The following is a 24,257-nucleotide window of genomic DNA, read 5'->3' on the forward strand; positions in this document are numbered from 1 at the left end:
GGGTGGCAGCATCATGTTGTGGGGGTGCTTTGCTGCAGGAGGGACTGATGCACTTCACAAAATAGATGGCATCATGAGGATGGAAAATGATGTGGATATATTCAAGCAACATCTCAAGACATCAGTCAGGAAATTAAAGCTTGGTCGCAAATGGGTCTTCCAAATGGACAATGACCCCAAGCATACTTCCAAAGTTGTGGCAAAATGGCTTAAGGACAACAAAGTCAAGGTATTGGAGTGGCCATCACAAAGCCCTGACCTCAATCCTACAGAAAATCTGTGGGCAGAACTGAAAAGGTGTGTGCGAGCAAGGAGGCCTACAAACCTGAATCAGTTACACCAGCTCTGTCAGGAGGAATGGGCCAAAATTCACCCAACATATTGTGGGAAGCTTGTGGAAGGCTACCCGAAACGTTTGACCCAAGTTAAACAATTTAAAGGCAATGCTACCAAATACTAATTGAGTGTATGTACACTTCTGACCCAGTGGGAATGTGATGAAAGAAGTAAAAGCTGAATTTAGTCATTCTGTCTACTATTATTCTGACATTTCACATTCTTAAATAAAGTGGTGATCCTAACTAACCTAAGACAGGGAATTTTTACTATGTTTAAATGTCAGGAATTGTGAAAAACTGAGTTTAAATGTATATTTAAGGTGTATGTAAACTTCCGACTTCAACTGTATATAGACCTCAGGATCGACCAACATTTTATTTTCATCTCCTTACCTTATGCTCCAGAGTTGAAACCACCCGTGTCCCTGTGCACACAGGCCAGTCTTAGTGTAACAGTACTGCTTCCATCCCTCTCCTCGCCTCAAACCAGGGACGCTCTGCACACATCAACAACTGCCTCCCACGAAGCATCGTTACCCATCGCTCCACAAAAGCCGCTGCCCTTGCAGAGCAAGAGGAACAATGACTTCAAGGTCTCAGAGCGAGTGACGTCACCGATTGAAACGCTATTAGTGCGCACCCTGCTAACTAGCTAGCCATTTCACACCGGTTACATTAGGTGAAGCTAAGTATGAGGGGTGACTCCTTTTACCCCAGCAACCTGACCCTCCTCCTTCACCTCCAATCCCACTGTGGGCCAGCAGGCCCAAACTTTCCTTTCACAGTGTTATCTGACTTCCTCCTTAAGCTGCTGAGTTTCCTGTCTTGGTTTCCAGGTCATAGGATGGATGACGGTGACTCGGACTGTTGGCAGCTTAGTCACTTCCAGTACATACAGTATAAGGGGGTGAAAACATCAATTATACAGAATTTTATCAACTGCAATCTTTTTCCATCTGAGAGACTCCGTTTTCAAGGTCATACAGAGAATGTGTGCTGTGCATATACTTGCAGGGACAATATAATATGTATGACCTTGCAAGATTGCGTAAAATGACTGAAAACACAGAGATGATTGGATGTAAAATAATCTGTAATCTGAAATGATTAGTGTTGGAGTATCTATTGGTATATGTGGAATAGAGGTCACTAGTGGCAGAAATACGTAATCCTTAATCTTGAAGGACATACTACTGTTTCTCTAATGCCAATATGGGGCCAAAAAAGGCTGATGCCAAAAAAGAGGCAATGAAAAAATGACCTTAGAAAACCTATTAGATCATATTATCTTGTAGAGGAGTCAGAGTTGTAGGAGGAATAGCAGAGGAGGCTGATGGGAGGAGATATAGGAGAATGGGCTGACTGTAATAGCTGGAATGGAGTATATGGAATGATACCAAACACATCAAACACAACAATGTGTTTGACACCATTCCATTGATTCCATTCCATATATTACAATGAGCCCATCTTCCTATAGCCCCTCCCACCAGCCTCCTCTGAGGAATAGTAGTCGGAGGAAGGAGTCAGAGATCAGTTCACAGGGACGGTGTGATTAGATGCCAGGTCCAGTTAGTTCAGTGGGAGAGGGAAATGCAAGGCAGACATGCTGAGGGCCATGCTTCTCCACATCTCTCCCTCTCCCCTCTCCGTTCCCTCCTCGCCTTCCAAGAGCACCGGCCTCTGGCTGTGTAGCCATGACAACCAAATGAGGTAAATGGTTGCAGGAGAATACTCATCATCAACACCACCCTCCCCGGGCTCTGTTCATTGGCTCACACTCAGGTGATAAACCCACTCCATACTATTAATGCCCCTTCCTCGCTGTTTGAGTATGGATTGTCCAGAGATGATTTTCCCTCTAACAGACACTCCCCCTGCTAAGTCTCTTTGCCTATATGTCCTCTTTGCCTATATGGAAATCTTGTTTCAGTCAGATCACTCTCCAGTCCTGATCTTTGCTTGATGACATCCCCTGATTAACACTATAGTACATAACAGTGAGGTACCTGCGTATGTGCCAGAACATGTGAAGAAATCTTCAAAGGAAAAAACACAAGCCTTTGTATATCCAATGAATAAAATGGTTTCCCCTAAAATACGCAGATGCGAGGCCTGATTTCAGACAACTGACATGCCTTTACAACTTATTTGCAACTTATGTCACCTGAGCAATCTGCAAAAGCAGCAACGCTGTCAGATGTGAAAGTGAACAATTTACATATGTGCCATTCATTTGGAATAGTGCATTTCCTTTTGTGTGTTGAAATTTGCCTCATAGTATGTTTGAATAATTACAGTACATCAACCTTTTTTCCTCAAAGATTTTTTCATTCCTTTTAAAACATTATATCAATACCAACCAGCTCAAATACAGAGGAGCGGGAGAGATACAAGGACTTCTTAAAGTCTGTTCCTTCTGTATATATCACCCTTGACAAAAATAGAGCAGCATTTGCATACGCACTTTGTGCTAACAGTGTGTGGTAGATAACAAAGCGTGCAGTTACTACAGATATGTTTACTGCAGAACACAGGAGAGCTCAGGGACTGACTGAGCCCATCAAACAAACCATTATTGGTCTTCCTGACTGGTATCAGGAAATGTACCATATACTAGCTCATTATCATCACAAGTTTAGTTTGTGAAAGTTAAGGTGGAGCAGTGAGTTGAGAGTTGACCAAATGCAGTTACTCTAGTTATTCTATTTTTGTATATTGCTGTATCCAGTGATCACAACAGGGGAAGAGAGTGTACCTCAGTGTGTTATAAAAGAGTGATGTGAGATTCTATGTCCATGTATGCCTGTGTGTGTGTGTGTGTGTGTGTGTGTGTGTGTGTGTGTGTGTGTGTGTGTGGGGGGGGGGGGGGGGGGGGCACTTTTTTTTCTTTTTTTTTTGCACACATACATTATACATCCTGCTCTGATAATGTTGTTCATAGCTTTTTTTTGTTGGAATTACAAATTTAGCAAAAAAACTGTGCAAGGAACATCATTTTCCTAAATGCTGCCAACTGATTGCAGATAGCCTACTGTCAGATCTATGCCAAATTTGATTGGATATGCCATTTGTGGTGTGACTTATTACCAGGTAATAATGTATCAATGCATGTCAAAGATGAAGAGGATGTCCAGGCCATGTATATATATGCTAATGATTTATGTGGTTGACACAATATGACCTTTTCACAGTCTACGAGAATAATGCAATAGCCTGGTCAAAATAGTATGTCCCTACGTGTGAAGGCTTACAGGTCTGGTAACAGAAATACAGAAGAAGCCTAATTGACTTTCTTTCATATGATTTTAAACAGTTTTAATGCTGACAACCCAATGGTACTATCTTTATGACATGGATTCAGACAGCTCACAAAGGTCACACCATATGTTTCCAAACATGCTAATTGTTTTTAACAGCCTTGATTCCACCTTTAACTTTTTAAACATAAAGTGGAGTGACATCATCTTATTTTAAGTCAAGAAAAACACATACGACAGTATCCATCAGTGACATGTGTTCTTCAAGGATATAGAACCATTGTCAAGGTGAACTGGCACAGACAGCCAGGAGACCTCCCATGTGATATGTGAAGACACAGAAGAGTTGAATCCCATAGACTTTAATAGAAAAATATACATATGAATCTGGAAAGCAGAAATAAAAACTAGGGTTACATGCTTTGTTTGTATCTAACGATAAATGAATGAATAACTTACAAACTATTGAATTAATTAAATAAACGGCATGCTGAAAATTGCTCCAAGCTAACTAAAATATTTGTCATATAATTTCACTGTAACTACATAGTAGTTAGAGGTTATCTGCTGTACTTACAAGGTGTATTTCTGTGGCTTTTAGGACCTGAACTTCCATTATGCTAAGGATTCATGTAAGACATATTTGTTATTGCACACTGTTGGTTATTCATGGTAAAACCAATACCGGTTACATTACCCACTGTGGTGGATGATTAGTCAGGATAATTAATTTCCTTTATACTGAATATTGTGAATGACACATGCTTGACAATTAATAGATTGCTATTATTGTTACTTCATACTCAATGCTATGTTCACAGGAAACTGCATAAACAGACATATATTTATCTCAGTGTCTTCATTATGGTTATATGTCTCAATGTTATGCTACACATACTGTATGATGGTCATATGGTTAACTGAAGCATTTAATCATTTCTCAAACAATAATAAGCAATTCATGCAGCTGTCCATCCTATGCAGTGTTGCCAAGAAAATCTATAAACTTGGTCTCCCCTGTAGTCATTGACAACCAATGTTTGATATGCATCCAACACTGATGATAGATAACATCATATTCAGGGTATGAGAAACAATAATCTGTGGGCTGTAATATAAACTATAATATTCCATGAAAAGGACATCTTCGTTGTTCATCTATTGCTCAAACTATCCCATTGAAAATGTTGGATGAAATCCAACACTAAACAACATACAGTACATAATGAGCAACCAAGGATAGTATCTGAGAGCTCAGAAGTATCCCTTTTATATGACATCTCTGTGCATCAACTGTATGGTGTACATTGATTCCAAGACATGTAAGGCCACATTTGTCTTATTCTTTTCCCCACTGCGAAACACATCACTCGAAAACGCTGCACATGATATTTTGCCCTGTTCATAATGTAATTCCTCCCAAAAAAGATTTGACATTCATAAATGTTCTCTCTTTTTTAAGAGAAAGAATCCAAATGTATGTTATTCTTTGCTCTGCTTTCTGCATTTTGTAGCTTGACATCCTCTCGTGAATATGCCGTTTTTTTTATCCATAGCTTTAAATGTATTTTCTTCTTGCCATGTGAAGGGAAACCAACTAGCTTAAATGATACATTTGACTAATCAAGCTTATCAAGGTTTAAAGCAAATTGCAATCTGCATGAAGACCATAAGTGATTTTACAGTTACATCAATTCAATGTTATTTGGCTATACTGTGGATTCCTTTTTATTAAGAACCAACTCTACAACACGGTACACTACATAATCCACATGGAAGTCCCTAATGCCCATTTCCTCTAAACCTAATCTTTGGCAGATATAGGCAACACTAGTCCACTCAGTGGAGTTCGGGGCCAAACTCAGATACAACGGTCACCATTTAAAGTGCAGTATTTGACACATCAATTCTATTTTGGTTCTACACCTATAATTATCATTGTTTATTAGATTATATGTATGGAATTTTACACAATTCACAATTCTCAGTCTAGGGAACATGTATCATCTGGAAGATGTAAATCTTTTTCTAACATTTTGTTGACTATATTTCCTTTGATACAGACATCTGTGGATATATACTGGATATAAAAATATCTGTAGACCTCGGAGACTACCTGCATATGTCAGATGAATTATATGTTCCATCACAGAACACTCCTTTTACCCCTCCTGCTGCCCTTAATTAATATTGCATTCTGCAACAGCAAAACCATTTTTGCAGAACGCTAGTTAACCTGTGAGGCAGTCCCAAAATAAAACATATTGAACTCCTTGAGAAGGCAGGACATTCCATTATACTGGACGTAGCTCGGCGAGTGGCATTGGGTGCGGTCGGCTCGTCGGGTGGCGGCTGAACATTTTAGCGGCCCCCATCTTGATGGTGTACAGACATTTTAGCGGCCCCCATCTTGATGATGTACAGACATTTCAGCATTTTTAAGCCAATTTACTGCAATTCAAATAAAAAATCCCTTGCACTGAGAGAAATCTTAGCAGATTTAAAGTGAATTTCCTGCAATTCTATTCAATTTCACCTTGGCTAATGCTGTGTTCTAATGCTCGAACATAATAACAAAATCAATACTGCTAAATGCATTGTTTTTGAAGTGTTCAATTCTCCCTGACTGTCTAGCTTTTGCTGATTGTTAGTTCTCAAAGTTGATATATAAAAAAAAATATATATAGCTTTATTATCTTTTTTACATACTTTATATCTGGTTTTAGTCATTTAATTTTACACTGAAAGTGTTTTTCAATCACGGAAAGTACACTTTTTACGCTGTTTTGGCCCGCCCAAGGATTAAAATGGCAGTCTAAGGCCCTGGTTCAATATGAGACGTACTGTATCCTCCAACAAACATTTTCACTTAGCCAAAACTCAGTGCATTAATTTTGGGCTCTAAGAGCCTGCGGCTACTTATAGCTACTTCATTTCAAAATAAATCACAGTTTAATGACTCTGTAAGATGTAAAAATGTCAAACCAAATGTAAATAGTTTTTCTGAAAATCTGTATTACTTGCGTTTATGTTATGTCTAATAATGTCTTTGTTTGGATCTAGGCTGGGCACTGAAAAGCTAACTGCAAAGTATGCAACTCTTTATAAACTTGTTTGATATTTTTTCTACATCTTGGTGTTCCTATCGAATCATCAACCACCAGTGAATTTGTGTGTATTAAAGAGCTATACAGTATGCTTTTAAAGAGCAACCACAGCACACTGTCAACACTATAGACATAGAGAATGATCTATTCTATCTTTGACTATAACTCATTGGGACATGTTTATATATTTTCCACACATGCAGAGAGAACAGCATCTGCCGTATCAGGGCTTTTGGAAAACCCCACAAACCAATGCAAAATGTGCCACTCAATCCCTCTCTTCCTCTCCCAGTTCTCCACCTGTGTGAGGCGGCAGGTTGGGCAGCATGTTGGGCAGCAGTCTGGTCTCACGGTCAGGCCAGATGAAGTGTCAGTTCAGGCGTGCTCAGGGACACAGTCAGTCTCACTCCTCACTCTCCTCCTCATCTCCCTTAGTGGTTTTGCTTGTGCGCTGGAAACAGTGGACAATGGAGGCCAGGAAGAAGCTGGTCATGATGGCCACTACGGACACAGAGATGCCAGAAAATATGATGATGAGTAAGTCTGTTAAGGTAAGGGTGATCTGACACTCCCGGAAGCTGTCCTGTGATAGCTGGCTCAGGGACACCCGTCTGCCGTCCATGGGTAATGAACACTCCATGCCCTCCACTCCTACAAGGGGACAAGGAAGAGGAATGGGATTAGGACCACACAGAAACCCCAGACATAGAGTCCCCATTATCACATTATCATCGTGTAAAACAAACTGTCCCCTCTAGCAGAAACAATTATACTAACCTTCACAAATAACAGCAATTCTCATAACTATCGAGATATTGACCTCTAGATGCAATAATAACTTACAAAGAGTTTTTGTTATTCCAATACTTGTTTTATTATGTCTTATTTATTAAATGGAAAGTCTGGATTGGTATCAAATTCTCTGAATTATGACCCTTGGGGGTAAATAGAAGTCAATTAACCAAACAAATCACTTGGAATAACCTCTGTTTTTTATTTACAGCATTGTCTGGGACAACCAGAGATAAGGAGCACATTCACTGAACTTATCTCAAGATGTAACCATAATAAATCGGTCTGTCATGCTCACCAGTGTCCAAGTCACTGTGACATATCGTTTACAATGACAAAAACGACATCACATTGTGGATTTCAAGGTTAGTTTCCACTCATCCCATTTTGAGGAAAGAACAAACCATGGGTATTTTTCCATCGTAATGTCATTAGTCTTAATTCTGAGTCCCAAGGTGACATGAGCTGTGGATCATAGCCTCACTGAACCAATTTGTTAACGTTGAGTAAATATTTGAAGTGCCGTTGACATGCCCTGTGCTGTGCTGATGGGATAACATTATGTGAGATGAGAGAGCTGGCTAGATTACAGGCTGTAGAAGTTCCACTGATTCTACCTATGCATATGGAAGGCTTTCAGGTCTGCGCTGTGTGAGAGAGATTTTCAGGTGGCTTGGCTATATAATTCCCAAAGCTGAACCGATACAAAATGGAATGATGTATTCTGGCAACTTCGAACACCCTTATAATACTACAGTATGTACTTTCAATCCAGGACTAAATTGCCAGCTGAGCTAATACTGCATTCGTTCATCTACTACCTCATTGATTTTTATGCTGTCTAGAATAGTAATGAAAGTAATGAACAAACAAGCCTCTTGACATTGGCTGCTGCAATAATGTTGTTTGAAAACACTGCAAGGTTAAACCGCTGATTAATTGGTCTAATTAGCTCCTGTATAGTGTGCTGCATTACAATCATGGCTGTTTAGCTTGTAGAGAAACATATCTGACTCAAGTCCACGTGATGAAGAGAATTGATTCGATACATAGTGGCTTTTTTGATTGAAAGGCATGTTTATAGTTGTCTTACACATGAGCTCTGCAGGGCACCGGTTAGTCACCGACACTGACACTCTTACTGACTTCTGACCTCTACATTCATCACTGTACAGCTGACCACATCCCTTTCACCCCATAACGTTGCTGCATAGTTACAGCACAAGCCATTGTCAACACAGTTTAAGCATGACAACACCTAGCAAAGGTATAAAATGAGATAACATTTTTCTACTCGAACAAGGCTGGCCACTTGGGAGGACAACCGCATACAGTAAATAAATTGGCTCTTTACACTGGGATGAAAAAGCTAGACATATCAATGAAAATGTTAACTCACAGGTGGGCAGAGAGAAAGCCTATTGGAGGTGGGCCACATGCCAAAGCATGCATGCATATATGTTTTCTCAGTCTCTCACAAACACACACACACAGCTCATCATGTTCTGCTGTCAACATTACAATCCACTCTGCTTTAGGACTTGCCATCCATGCAGTGTGGAATGCAGCTGGTTTTCTCATATTTTTTTATAAATGTAAGGTGCCAGAGGATTATGTTACAGTTGATCTGCAGAGTTGTTCTATGGAGTTATTCAAGGAAGGAAAGAGAGGAAGGCTTTAAACCACTCTCACTTGATTATTTTACCTAGTTATTTTCTGATAATCTCATTTTGCTATTTTGTAGATTTGGCAAGTATGTGTGTTTCCCATCCCAGTTCGCTCCTCTCCCTGTAGGTTTAACAGACGCTCCCCACCCCGTAGCTGCAACCCTTCTAATTTAGTGTACCCTGAATGCACAACCCATGTGGAATTCCTAGTCTCCAGCAGCGTTTGGAACTGCCGATCTGCTGTCAATATGGCTGAGTTCATCTCAGTCTATGTTGCCCTTTTTGACCCTGATGGAGACATGTATTTTCCCAGAGAACACCACTCCAGCTGCTCTCTCGTCATCTGACTATGTGTTTGCTCATAATCCGGGAGCATCTGGTGGCACAGGGCTAATTATTTCTCCTAAGGGAGTGAACGTTATTTATAATGAGGGTTACATGGAGAAAATGGGACCTCTCTGAAATGAAAATGGATGGTCCTCTCATCAGCAAAATATATTTCCCCTAAATCCTCCCTGAAAAAAGCAAGTGACCCTCCCCTATACCCAAAATAATGAATGAAAGTGGAGAGTAGAGAACATGTCTACCATTTACTCTCACTTTCTGAACAGACCAGTGCCTTGCCTTAGATATGCAGTTTTAGAAACTGTTCTTCGTCCTGTAAGCATTACATGGCAATGCAGGAAATTTGATAGTGCGCAGGGATGGCGGACGGAAGGTTGTGGGTTCGCAGACCACCGTGGACAAGAGGGGAAAGATCTTCTTTACAGTAAAAGTATTTTATGAATCTATCATCGTATTTGCATGTCAGATATTTTTTTTTTTAACATTCTACATCATTTTTCATATTAGCAGTCTTTTTTTATAAATCAAATTCCACACAAGAATGGACAGAGAGATAGGCCCATATGTTCATCTCATCATATTTCTGTGGGGTTTGACACAGAAATATAATGCAATATATGTCACAACAGGTGTAAATATTGGTTTTGACAGTGTTATGACCATATTATGACAGGTTATGATAAGTTATGCCAGCTGTTACGACATATTATGACATGGTTATGACCTGTTATAACATGTTATGACACGGTGTCAAGTAAAGTGTTACCTTAGTTTCTTTCCACTGTATTTTACAGCTTGTTTCTAGCATAAATCATTGCAGACCAAAGCGTTGTTTATATAATCAGATCTGCTTTATTTTCTTAACAATCTTAACCTGTTGGGTCTAGGGGGCAGCATTTGCACGTCTGGATAAAAAAAATGTACCCGAATTAATCTGGTTACTAATCCTACCCAGTAACTAGAATATGCATATACTTATTATATATGGATAGAAAACACTCTAAAGTTTCTAAAACTGTTTGAATGGTGTCTGTGAGTATAACAGAACTCATTTGGCAGGCAAAACCCTGAGACATTTTCTGACAGGAAGTGGATACCTGATGTGTTGTATTGACTTTAAACCTATCCCATTGAAAAACACAGGGGCTTAGGAATATTTTGGCACTTCCTATTGCTTCCACTAGATGTCACCAGCCTTTACAAAGTGTTTTGAGTCTTCTGGAGGGAGATCTGACCGAACAAGAGCCATGGAACGATGATGTCCCATTAGACACCTGGCGCGCGAGTTCATGTTGGGTACCCTCGTTCCAATACGTTATAAAAGAGTATGCATTCGTCCACCTTGAATATTATTCATGTTCTGGTTAAAAAAGGCCCTAATGATTTATGCTATACAACGTTTGACATGTTTGAACGAACGGAAATATATTTTTTCCCCTCGTTCATGACGAGAAGTCCGGCTGGCTTACATCATGTGCTAACGAGACAGAGATTTTTGGACATAAATGATGAGCTTTTTTGAACAAAACTACATTCGTTATGGACCTGTGATACCTGGAAGTGACATCTGATGAAGAGAATCAAAGGTAATGGATTATTTACATAGTATTTTCGATTTTAGATCTCCCCAACATGACGTCTAGTCTGTATCGCAACGCGTATTTTTCTGGGCGCAGTGCTCAGATTATTGCAAAGTGTGATTTCCCAGTAAGGTTATTTTTAAATCTGGCAAGTTGATTGCGTTCAAGAGATGTAAATCTATAATTCTTTAAATGACAATATAATATTTTACCAATGTTTTCTAATTTTAATTATTTAATTTGTGATGCTGACTTGACTGCCGGTTATTGGAGGGAAACGATTTCCTCAACATCAATGCCATAGTAAAACGCTGTTTTTGGATATAAATATGAACTTGATAGAACTAAAAATGCATGCATTGTCTAACATAATGTCCTAGGAGTGTCATCTGATGGAGATTGTAAAAGGTTAGTGCATCATTTTAGCTGGTTTTATGGTTTTGGTGACCCTGTCTTTGACTTGACAAAACATTACACACAACTCTTGTAAATGTACTGTCCTAACATACTCTAAATTTATGCTTTCGCCGTAAAACCTTTTTGAAATCGTAAAACGTGGTTAGATTAAGGAGATGTTTATCTTTCAAATGGTGTAAAATAGTTGTATTTTTGAAAAATTTGAATTTTGACATTTATTTGGATTCAAATTTGCCGCTCTTGAAATGCACCTGCTGTTGATGGAGTGCACCACGGGTGGCACGCTAGCGTCCCACCTAGCCCCAAGAGGTTAAATAACTCTCACGGCACCCCCAACGTATTTTCCCGCTAGCACTGGCTTTGCTGATAAATACTTTGTTGAGGGAAAATGTACATGATACGATTGTGATGTGTTGTTGTCTCACCTGACTATCTTAAGATGAATGCACTAATTGTAAGTCGCTCTTGATAAGAGCATCTGCTAAATTACTTAAATGTAAAATAGCCACTCATTTAAAATCATTGCTGTTCCGCATAAAACTTTGAAGTGCATGACAACGTCATACACCTAACAATACTGTAGCTTTTTCACTACAGTGTAAATGTTCACCACCTATACATTATAGGCTTCCCATGTTACAAAACAGGTGTAAAATGGGATTGCATGGTCAGATGGAAAGTTCACCTGGACAGCCCAAGAAAATTTATAAAGAGGCTGCATATAAATTCCACTCAAAGTTGAGAGGAGTCGAATATAGTCTTGGGATCCTTTACATTGCTAAAACCAGCTGTATTGTCAACTTGAATAAGAGATGAATGGCCTCTGCTTTTCACACGGCACTTTGCATGGCAAACTCATGACCCAGGAGACCCAGCCTTAGGCTCTGAGATGGGCCTGTCTTTGGTAATTCTACCCCAGCATCTCCCTACACTTTGATTAATGAGATTGGAGAGCAAAGTTTGCCTGCAGAGTCCTGTTGGAGTTACTGTATTTACGATATCCTGCTCCTAGTGGGGTACGACGACGGGCCCTATTTTCCTCCAACACTAAATGAATCCCTTCTTAGGTGACAGCGGATATTTTTTTACCTGTGCTGATTATCTTGTGGTTAACACATTATTTTTATAGATACATTATGCAGGAGGCCACAGACACTTTTTCGGTATGTGGAAATTACTGAAAAAAGGGTGAAATCCTTTTAAACTGAAAACAATGGGCCTTGATTCTTGTGGAAATGGAGCAGTTTCATGCTATTACCATTTCTTTAATAGAGAACAAATAGGTTATATAACGCACCATGGTCCACCCACAGCTTTTTCTCCCCAAATGGAGAGAGTTTTTCAGTGAGCAGAGCCTTGGATTAGGGCCACTGTGCCTCTGGTCATATACAGTATTAGTGTAATTTACATACGCTAAGGGCTCTATTCAAGCGCTACAGATGTAAAGGTAATTTCCGATTTAGCCGACATATGCAGCATTTACTGCATTTTCATATTACTGCATTGCCTATAAATATCAAACACGCTGTAAAGCTTAACTTCCGCGATGCGGATTGAATAGAGCTCTAAGCTTCAGTGGACACCTGTTACACAAATCCTCCAAAATACTGTCTGTCTACCAGACAAACATCCTAGTTTGATTTCCTACACATGACAGTCTCTTGACAGACTGTTTGGTTCTGGGTGCTGAGAATACAGTGTCTATGTCACGTCCTGACCCTAGTAAGATGTCATTTTCTAGAGTAGTGTAGGGCAGGGCGTGACAGTGGGTGTTTTTGGTTTATCTATGTTTTCTATTTCTATGTTTAGGTTCTAGTTTGTCTATTTCTATGTTTGGATTGTTTGGGGTTGATCTCTAATTGGAGGCAGCTGATCCTCATTGCCTCTGATTAGAGATCATATTTAAGTAGGGGTTTTTCTCATTGTGGTTTGTGGGTTATTATTTTTGTGAGTGTGTTTGTTCCTCCTGCGTCACAGTTTGTTGTTTTTGTATTTTCAAGTTATTTATGTATTGCATTAAGTTTCACGTTTAAATAAATATGTGGAACTACGAAAACGCTGCATCTTGGTCCGCTCCTTCAAACAGCCGTGACAGAATAACCCTTCAAACAAAGGAGCAAGCAGCGTGGAAGGGAGCAACAGGAGAAGTACTTGGAGTCGTGGACTTGGGAGGAGATATTAGACGGGAAAGGACCCTGGAGGCAGGCTGGGGAGTATCGCCAGCCGAAGGAGGAGATCGAGGCAGCAACAACGGAGTGGCGATATTATGAGGCGCTATATCCACCAATATGCAAGTGCGAGAGGCAGCCCCAAATTTCTTTTGGGGTTGGCACACGGGGAGTTTTGCTAAGTCAGGATGGAGACCTGAGCCAACTCCCCGTGCTTACCGTGGGGAGCAGGTGACGAAGTAAGCACCGCGCTATGCCGAAATGTGCACTGTATCGCCCATACGCATTCAAAGCCCAGTGCGCTCGATGCAAGCTCCTCATCGCTGTCGGGCAAAGATTGGCATTCAGCCAGGAAGGAGTGTGCCTGCTCAGTGCATCTGGCCGCCAGTGCATCTCCTCGGCCCAGTTGATCCTGCGCCTGCTCTACGCACAGCAGCCCTCATTCCCCAGCACAGCCCAGTTCGCCCTGTGCCAGCGCTGCGCCCGTGCCGGGCTACAGTGACCATCCAGCCAGGACGGGTTGCGCAGGTCGTGCGCTCCAGACCTCCAGTGCGTCTCCAAGACTCAGTGTACCCTGTGCCTGCTCCGTGTACTCTACCTCCAGTGCGCCACCATAGTACGCCCTGTTTCTGCTCCCCGCACTAGCCCGAAGGTATGTGGTACTCACCTGGTGCCTCCTATACCAGTCCCACGTAGCAGACCTCCAGTGCGTCACCAGAGCCCAGTACGTCCTGTTCCTGCTCCCCGCACTAGCCTGAAGGTGTGTGTGACTAGCCTGGCGCCTCCTATGCCAGCCCCACGTAGCATTCCTCCAATGCGCATCCATAACCCGGTACAGCCTGAGCACTCGGCCCTTAGTACGTCTCCCCAGTTCAGTGAGACCAGTTCCAGCGCCCCGAAGGAAGCCTCTAATAATGGTCCGACGTCTCCAGCGATAATCCATGGCATGAAGCCTCCAGTGATGATCCATGGCCCGGAGCCTGTAGTGTTAATCCATGGCACGAAGCCTCCAGTGATGATCCATGGTCCGGAGCCCGTAGGGATGATCAAAGGCACGAAGGCTCCAGTGATGATCCATGGCCCGGAGCTTGTAGGGATGATCCATGGCACGAAGCCTCCAGTGATAACCCATGGCCCGGAGCCTCCAGTGATGATCCATGGCACAAAGCCTCCAGTGATTATCCATGACACGGAACCAGTAGTGATGACCCATGGCACGGAGCCTGCAGCGAAGGCCCTTAGTCCGGAACCTACAGAGACGCTCCTCAGCCCGGAGCCTCCGGCGACGCCCCTCAGCCCGGGGCCTCCGGCGACGCCCCTCAGCCCGGGGCCTCCGGCGACGCCCCTCAGCCCGGGACCTCCGGCGACGCCCCTCAGCCCGGGACCTCCGGCGACGCCCCTCAGCCCGGGACCTCTGGCGACGGTCTGCAGCCCAGATCCTCCGGCGGTGGTCTACAGCACAGATCCTCCAGCGGTGGTCTACAGCACAGATTCTCCAGCGGTGGTCTACAGCACAGAGCTTCCGGTAAGGATCTACAGTCCGATTCCTCCGATAATGATCCGCAGGCCAGGGTTACAGAAGCGGAGGGATCTGCGGGCGGAACGGGGGTTACGCCCTGATCCAGAGCCACCTCCGTTGCTGGAGGATTGGAGGCAGAGGAAGGGTCTGGGTGTAGCGCATGACCCGCCATAGACGTTTGTCATCCTCCCTTCCCTCCCTTTGTGTTTGGGGTTGTTTTTGTTGGGTTTTTGTTTGGGTGCAGTCGGGGTCTGCACCTTTGGGGGGGCTACTGTCACGTCCTGACCCTTGTAAGAGGTAATTTGCCATAGTAGTGCGGTCAGGGCATGACAGGTGGTTATGTTGGGTGGTTTGGGGTTTTCTGTTTATGGGTGGGGCTTTTCTAGTATTCTAGTTCTATGTTTTGTTTTCCAGGTTTTGGCCGGGTATGGTTTCCAATCAGAGGCAGGTGTCTTTCGTTGTCTCTGATTGGAAGCCATGTTTTCCTTTGGGGTTTGTGGGTAGTTGTTTTCCGTTTTGTCAATGTACCTGACGGAACTGTTGGCTGTTGTGTTTGTTATTTTGTTTACACGTGACATGCGTCCTCCGAAAATGACCCGCCAAACAGCACATCTTAACACCCACCCGCTTAACCCGGAAGCCAGCCGCACCAATGTGTCAGAGGAAACACTGTTCAACTGATGACCGATGTCAGCCTGCAGACACCCGGCCCCCCACAAGGAGTCACTAGAGCGCGATGAGCCAAGTAAAGTCCCCCCGGCCAAACCCTCTCCTAACCCGGACAGCAAATGTGCACCGCCCTCTGGGACACCCAATCACAGCTGATTGTGATACAGCCCGAGATCAAACCCGGGTCTGTAGTGACACCTCTAGTGTAACAGTTTAGCTTCCGTCCCTCTCCTCGCCCCTACCTGGGCTCAAACCAGGGACCCTCTGCACACTTCGACAACAGCCACCCTCGAAGCATCGTTACCCATCGTGCCACGAACTACTTTAAGGTCTCAGAGTGAGTGACGTCACCGATTGAAACGCTATTAGCGCGCACCACCGCTAACTAGCTAGCCCTTTCACATCGGTTACACTAGCACTGCGATGCAGTGCCTTAGACCGCTGTGCCACTCAGGAGGCTATTTCTTCCTATTTAAGAAATAATAGTTAGGCCTACCTGTTTGACAGACAAAATTAGTATATAGGGTGCTACATCCATAGATTAATTGGCCAATTCCTCCACCCACCAGGCACTTCTTAAATAGCCTACCTCCGTGTCAGGGCAGTTAAGTTAAAACCAGGAGTCGAACTGACTGGGTATGAAAGGGTATTCCGTAGGCCTAAATTTTGTTGAAGAAAATGGCAAAAAGTACAGGCCTACCCCTTGTTAGCTTAAGATTTTGAAGAAAATAAAACAGATCTGATATAAAGTGATCGATAACAGCGCTTCTTTCTGTGATGCTTTAAAATATCCAGGAAAATATCTGGGAAAGACTCCGATGTATATGGGGATATCATTGTTTCATTTATTTGACATTCAGAGGCTGAGCTACAACCTTTTATAGCCGAGAAGACAAAAACTGTACTTGGCTTGGGAAGTAATCTAAATCTGTCACTATCAATTGATTCAGCTATTCACTTTCTTTACAATAGAAAGTGTTTAAACCCAGACAGCTTTTAGGGAAACGCTTGTTTCTGCGTCGGTAGATCTACTCTGTCTAGGGTGGAAAGGTAGGCCTAACTTGTTTTATTTATTTAATTAACTAGGCAAGTCAGTTAAGAACAAATTCTTATTTACAATGATGGCCTACCCCGGCCAATCCCTAACCCAGACGACACTGGCCTAATTGAGCACCGCCCTATGGGACTCCAAATCACAGCCAGTTGTGATACAGCCTGTAGTGACACCTCTAGCACTGAGATGCAGTGCCTTAGACCGCTACGCCACTCAGGAGCCCCTTTTGAAAGTACCATACTCAGATTCCTAATGACATCTCAGATTTAATTATTTGCTAACAGGGACAGTTTCGTTGCAAACAAGACTTGATTTGGCATTGGAGAAATATGATCAGATGAACACATAGGACAATCACTCTGTCCATAGCCTGTCATTTCGTTAATTTGTGTGGTATTTAAAAACATTCTGCTAATATGTAAAATTACATTTTTATAAAAGGCAATGTTTTCTTGGACCTGCAAATACGATAGATTTGTGTAATGCTTTTACTATAAAGGTGATATTTCCACCCCTACTCTTGTCCACTGTGGTCTGTGAACCCACAACCTTCTGGTTGGCAGCCCTGTGCACTATCAAAATTCCTGCGTTGCCATGTAATGCTTACAGGACAAAGAACCGTTTCTAAAACAGCATATCTAAGGCTCTGGTCTGTCCAAGAAGTGAGGGTAAACGGTAGGCATGTTCTCTGCTATGCACTTTATGTTTTAATTATTCGTTTCGGTAAAATATATTTTGCTGAAGGGAGGGCCATCCATTTTCATTTCAGAGAGGTCCAATTTTCTCAATGTAACCCTCATTATATATAATAATACATTTTCCCTGACATCCATGCCCGAGGCAAAGACAGTTGATAATTGTGTAATGTAATGCAATGTTAACTCCATACTGTATATGCGACAGTAATGTGGAGAGCAAGTGAATTCACAGTGGCGTCATACTTAGAGAGCTGCTCATGCAGTGTGGTAGAAGCTCTCTGGGAAGTAACCTAATAGGCTGTGAAGGAAAATTCAGGCTTTGATCCTGTCACATGAGCAGTGGATCATGAATGGTGTTGATAGCTGTGACACATTAGGCCTCAGACACTGGCCCAAGGGACCCATGGGAGCTGCTCTGCCCTGTCCTGCCCTGTCTGTGTCTGTGGCTCCTGTTACCCAGCTGGCTACTGTGCTATAGAACTGTGTTGCTCTAAATGATGCATGGCCTTTGTTCATCCTTAACCCAAGAGCACTGGAGACAGGGGTGGATCATGTTTGTACTCATTCCCCTAATGAAACATTTAGGTGCCTGATTAGTGGCACACAGGCAGACCTGCGTACAGGAACGTCTCCTTAGAGGAGTGGACTGACAAACATCTGATTACAAAGACTGAATACTTGGCAGGTTTATGGAGAGAGGTTGTCAATTGATATGCAAGGTGGGTCATCATGACACATGATTCAGATTAAGATCAGTCATGAATCATTTTACAACAGTCACATTATCTAATGACTGTATATGGGGATCTACAGTCAAGATGGATTCAAATACATTATTAACAGGTATAGCTACAGTATATATGTGTCTTATGCATTTGTCCATTTTGTAAAACAGTCATCTGGACAGCAACGCTTTTAATCCATAAAAGCCCAGGATTTTAGGCATTTACAACCCACTCAGCACAGTGACCCAATCACAGTTATGCAAACAGAGACATGCTAGTATGTAGTGCAGTGGACTGGTATCTAGCACATGGGAAATTAGCATGAGAGAACAGGCACAAAATGGCTCCTGCTGCTGCTAGACAGGGTCTAATCCATGATAAAATCATATCCACAACGAGAAACAACAGGATTAGGACAGAGGGAGATTCCTGTAGATCTGAAGGAGATTTCTGTATGGTAATTTGGGAATGATTTGACAGATACGGATAGAGGAATGTGTCCATGTTTAATTATTCCATGTTTCCATGTCTATTCTGGTAACATAAACTGTCTGTTGATGCGTTTTGTGTATCCATCCTAACCACTACCATTTTAGCTCAGAATTAAAGGGTTGCATTACTGTATGACAAATCATACACCTAAGGAGGATACTGATCATGGTTCTGTGAAGGGTTGATACTTATTTAGGAGCTTATCAAATCAACCTCGTTCCATAAATGACTGTTCATCTGTCACTGCAGGAATAGTGGTGGTCAACAGCTCCAACCCCAAACATGCATGCACACATTCACACACAAAAATCACCACTCATGAATCAGGTCATTTCACAATACTCAGAGAATATTTAGGGCGGTTTGAAGTTTTCACACCAACGCATACCAACAATTCAGCAATACCAACTTAGTATTGTTAGCAGCGTGTAGGTGCGTCTGACTCTATAATTTGTCCTTGGGAACAGTTTCTGTAGGTGTGGTTCACAACAATTCCTTTACAATGTGAGCAGTTGAGAAGAGACTGGTTAGATCGTTAGACAGATTCTCAGCAAACCTGTACAAGGATGATTTCACTTCTGATATCCCAGACCCACATGGGAAATTACATTTACTTGAAAAGGCCTCTGGAGCTGCAGCCAGGGACTTCAAATCATAAGTTCTCCTTTTGCTTTCAGATTTACAGCTTTGTTGACTTCATGTAAGGCACTTATGCTAAATAGAAAAGGTCACTATGTTTTTTTAATCTTTGCATCAGCAACATTTCTTATTTTTATTGAGCACAGAGGCAGTTCCAGAACACTGTGCCCCTGTGCTCTATGAATTGCTAAATTGCAAATGCATTCAGCAGTAAATATCACTCATATTCCCAATTCTGACAAAAACTGCAAAGTGTTCTTCAGGTCTACCGCAACATAAAGTATGTGTGAGTGCCCACTGGACAAAAACGTAATTTCACCACGTCATTTCAACTAAGGAAATCTATGTGATGACTTTGAATCAATGTGGAAAACTGATTGGATTAACAAAAAGTCATCAACATAAGGGCTTTTCATACTTTTTTTTACCAAACTTCTAACCTAAATCCAATGACATGGTGAAATGTTTTGTTAATTTCACGTTGAATTCACGTTAGTTGACAACTCAACCAAATGTAAATCAAAACTAGATGTTTAACTGACATCTGTGCCCAGTGGGTGTGGTTGATGATGCTAAATAGAAAAGGTCACTATGTTTTTTTAATCTTTGGCAGGTGGTTTTCACCAGTCTTATGCCAAAGCCTCCTAGCCAGGTCACACAGTAAACACTCACTGGTTTGAATATAAGTGCCTTACATGAGGTGAAAAGCTTCACTGCTAACTCAATTTGAGAGTGCATCTCTCGGCCCAGTTGGCAGATTTTCCAGAGGGGTTGGCTCGCTGGGCCCATGGCCTCTTGTTCACTGTTGCTGATGTGTGCTTGGCCAGCGTCTCTAATAGAATTCATTACAGCCTGCAGTAGACAACACTGAGGACCAGTGATGAATGCATTTGCAGTCTCTTACCATGGAGAACGAGGTATTCCTGACAATTTATCAACTTCTCTTTCTCACACAGCCCCAACTTTTTGTGGTTGCTTTATTATTGAGGAGGAGGGAGAGGGAGAGGGATGGCAATGACATGCTAATGCACAAACTAAATGTGTGAGGATGTTTTTGTTAGTTGTCAGTGATTTGCAATGTCCACCCACTGCTTGCATTGGCTGGAAAATAATATTAGAAATATGATTTGTCTCCACACAAGCCTCTATAAAACATAACTACTGTTGTCCTTGCATTCCTATGATTAAAGAAGAAGAACAAAGTAAGGTTATGTGAACATGATGTCCATATCCACAGAGTAATGTATCACACAGATATAATGGACAGGATCCCAGGGCTGTTGTCAGCTTTACCCAGTTTGCCTGAATTATAGATTGTATATCTTAGTTTATCTAAGTAATCCTTTACATCAAACCCAGTAAGGAAATCATATTTGCAAAAGGGTACAGATACAGTAAGATGAGATGGGTCAATGTTTGTCATTACAATGTGTTGATGTCCCATAAGTGTGTAGATCATCATGTTACAGTATGTCCCCCGTGGAACGACCTTGGCTTGGAGACAGTGACAGCTGTGCATGCTTATTTATGTACTTTGTCTATTGGTTCATATGCCGACAACGTATTCATGATGTTTTATGCTGTGAGGCTTTACCTTGGAATTGAATACAGTACACATATTTACATTCACAGTGTGAAACATATCATCTGGGGTATCTAGATTAAGCACACCTGAACTATTGGACCGTAATATTCTAACAACAAAGTGTCCTACATGTTAGTGGTTCTATATAGTATTATCTGGTGGGCTATACACAGCCTTGCTTGAATGATTATTATGAATAGACATCAACAAATAAATAAGGACAATATTTGCATTTTCAAGGACAATATCTAAATACTATTCAAATGTGATGTCAAGCAAACAACATGTGGCTCGTTAGTTTATCTAAATACAACAAATGGTGATTGGAGTAATGTGGAGTCAAATCTGAAAGTTCTAAAATATGAATCTATTGGATTGGTTAGTTGGCTACTGTGTATCCTGTAGTCTGAGGATTGTTACATTTCTACCCTGAAAAGAGTGGAAGAAATGCAAATCTCTACAATTAAGCTTTGTTTCCCTCTGCATTATAAACACATGAATCCCACAACAATAAGTGCTGGGTTTGGATGTTCAGTCTAATCATCTCCATGTAAGCAGACGTTACCCTTTGTGGGATACACACTCCTGTGGGAGAATTGTAATCCCCTTTGTCTTTTGTTGTTTTTCATATTTGTGTGCCGTGCACACATTCTGAGAGTGTCCCTGAGACACAGAGAGAGAGGGGGCCCACGCCAACACATCAGTGCCGTAACGTTACCTAACTCCCCCAGGCAGAAACACAATAGTAAAGGACAGGATGGGCTCCAGCTTCCACCACCAGGAAGGAGAGAGGGAGGGCGAGCTTGGTTACAGTGGTCATACAAACAGCGCTCACTCATTTATTGATTTAGGGAAACATTGATAGACCACCGGCCTGAGGGAAGAGGCAGGTGTTTGGCTTGGACAGTACACTACACACAGAACCATGGTAACATAAATCTCATGCTCAAGCAGAATTGTAAACGTGAGGTGTTGACTTTCTGTTGTTGTGTTTGTTTTGCTGATGTGGATGAAGCTGCAGACAGTCTGTAGTGAAATGTATCTGAGACCATCCCCCTGAAGGTTTCCCCCTAGAGCTCGTCTCTCATTGTCTTTCATTACTCTCCCTGGCACTGTGGGTTAGGGCAGGAAAAGAAAGAGGGAGCCAAAATTAGAACAGAGGAAGGGGTTCCTCTTTCTACTGGGAAAATATAAATAGAACACACAGCAATGGCATGACAGAGGATTTGCTGAGATAATATAATCTTAATGTTGCATGACTTTCCTTTATTTAGGTCAAGCCAGCTGTAAGTAAACTAACATCCCCCTGATGAAGACACTTACCATTTGGAAGCTTTTGACTGTTTTCCTCCAGCCATCCAAACAGGTTGGCAAAGTTGCAGTTGCACACCCAAGGGTTGCCCTCCAGTCTCACCACCCGTAAAGAGGGCAACTGGCTCAGCGCCCCCACCTGAAGGCCAGACAGGGCGTTACGCTCCAGCTCCAGTTCACGCAGGGAGGTGAGGCCTAGGAATGCATCCTCATTGACCCTGCTCAGATAGGGGTTATTGCCCAGGCGGAGTTTGATCAGGCTACGGGACTGCCCAAAGGTCCCCGAGGGGATCTCAGTCAGGTTGTTGCTGCCCAAGTCCAGAAACACCAGCCTGGAAGAGGTGCTGAGGGTGCCTGGCTCGATGTGGGACAAAGAGTTGTTCCGTAGGTCCAGGTAGACCAGGTCACTGTAGAGCACTAGGAAGTCAGAGGGAATGCGGGGGATACAGTTGTCAGACAGAAGGAGCCTGCGGACGTCCAAGGGGATTTCATCAGGAAGACGGATGAGTCCACGGCCGCTGCAGTCCACAGTGTGGGGGTCCGGGCACAGGCAGCTCGCTGGACAGTTTTCCCCCTGAGCCCGTAAGACAGAGGACAGCAAGACGAGGAGAGGCTGGAGCCAGCAGACACATGGCAACATGGTCAAGGGGGTAAGAGCAGAGAGGGGCAGAGGAGGCTTGGGGTGAGAAAGAATGGGAAGGGGTGTCGGGAAAGAGAAGTGGGGGTGAGGGTCAGAGGGCGGGAGATTAGGAAAGGGGAGGGGAAGGGGAGAACGAGAGGGAAAAAGGGGGGATCAATCCCTATGCAGGAGCATCCTGCCGTTCTTGAGATGAAAATCTGAGACAGCTCCGGCATCAGGCAGCGAGAGAGCAGCGTCGAACGCTGTGTTCCGAGAGATCATGTAGCAAGCATCCTGGATAGAATAGAGCACTGCTGGCTTTGAAGAAGCTAGGGAAGGGAGATGGCAAGAAGTGGGAGGGAGAGAGAGAGCGAAAGAGAGTGAGCGAGCTAGATAGAGAGAGAAAGAAAGAGATCTTAGCAGAAAGAGGAGGGTAGTTTAGCAAAGGTAAATAGAAACTATAGCGAAGCAGGAATAGAGAGAAACTGGGGGCACAGACAGGGGGAGGGGGGCTAAGGAGGGGGCTCTGTCCGCCGGGTTAACTCACAGACAATCTTGGGGGATTGACTGAGGAGGACGCCTGGGTCTCTGACACAAAAGGATACGCGCCGGGGTAAGTCAGTCTCAGGCAGATCAAGTGAAGAGGGAAAGTGTTGCTTCCCTCCATTTGTCACAATGTTGCAAATGTCGGAGAGACAGATAGCAAGGTTTATTGCGTGGGAATGCCTGTCGATCTGATCTGCCTGCTAATCTAAAAGGATATACAATCCAACAGTAACACGGCTGAAGTGTATGCAAGGTTTTTTTTATTCCTTCTCTATCTCCCTGTGCTCTGCAACTCGCCAGCAGAGCAGACCTCGACAAAACACTCCCCAGCTGGGTCCCGACGCTCTGTTGCTATTGAGAGAGAATCCAAATGTCCGTGGAGAAGTCATATTCATGCAGATGACAATCCTGAATTTAGCACAGTAGCAGTCAATTGAATGTCTGTCTATCTCAGAATGTGCCAGGGTTTATCTCATGCCCTCCTCATTGCTATGAAGGAGGCGTGCCTTTACCATGTTGACAACACATGATGTCACTTCCTAGTGTGAAAAATATTTGGGTTGTTTCACTCAGATTTTTTAAATCCCAATAATTTCTAGTAATGATTGTCATGAATTTAGCAAATAAATGAATAATTAAATGTATGATTAATTAATATATATTGATAAAAATATTGATATTACAAAATATGCTGTATCATTATGTATCGCTTTTTTAATTTGTATT

General features: G+C 42.6%; 1 protein-coding gene across 2 annotated transcripts; it reads right to left on the reverse strand.

Annotated features, from left to right (window-relative positions):
- Positions 1–3,630: 3,630 nt before the first annotated feature.
- On the reverse strand, positions 3,631–24,001 carry LOC106565895 (leucine-rich repeat-containing protein 38). Of its 2 annotated transcripts, none has more exons than XM_014133560.3 (2): positions 22,379–24,001; positions 3,631–7,356 (listed from the first exon to the last, which is right to left on the reverse strand). In XM_014133560.3, the coding sequence occupies exons 1-2, from the start codon at positions 23,004–23,006 to the stop codon at positions 7,109–7,111; spliced, it is 876 nt and encodes a 291-aa protein (XP_013989035.1). In that variant the 5' UTR covers positions 23,007–24,001; the 3' UTR covers positions 3,631–7,108. The 2 variants fall into 2 exon arrangements, with proteins under 2 accessions (XP_013989035.1, XP_013989034.1); XM_014133559.3 differs by lacking the exon at positions 3,631–7,356 and adding an exon at positions 21,872–22,167.
- Between the last annotated feature and the right edge of the window lie 256 nt (positions 24,002–24,257).

This window comes from Salmo salar, chromosome 12 (assembly GCF_965601325.2).
Source record: "Salmo salar chromosome 12, fSalSal1, whole genome shotgun sequence".
NCBI classification, from domain to species: domain Eukaryota; kingdom Metazoa; phylum Chordata; class Actinopteri; order Salmoniformes; family Salmonidae; genus Salmo; species Salmo salar.

What these genes read in the sequence shown, in the direction of transcription:
- LOC106565895 (XM_014133559.3), bottom strand. Translation starts at nt 23,006, where the DNA reads ATGTTGCCATGTGTCTGCTGGCTCCAGCCTCTCCTCGTCTTGCTGTCC. An exon ending in CAGTCAAAAGCTTCCAAATG is followed by an intron (nt 22,168 to 22,378) that starts GTAAGTGTCTTC and finishes CCTAACCCACAG; the next exon opens with TGCCAGGGAGAGTAATGAAA.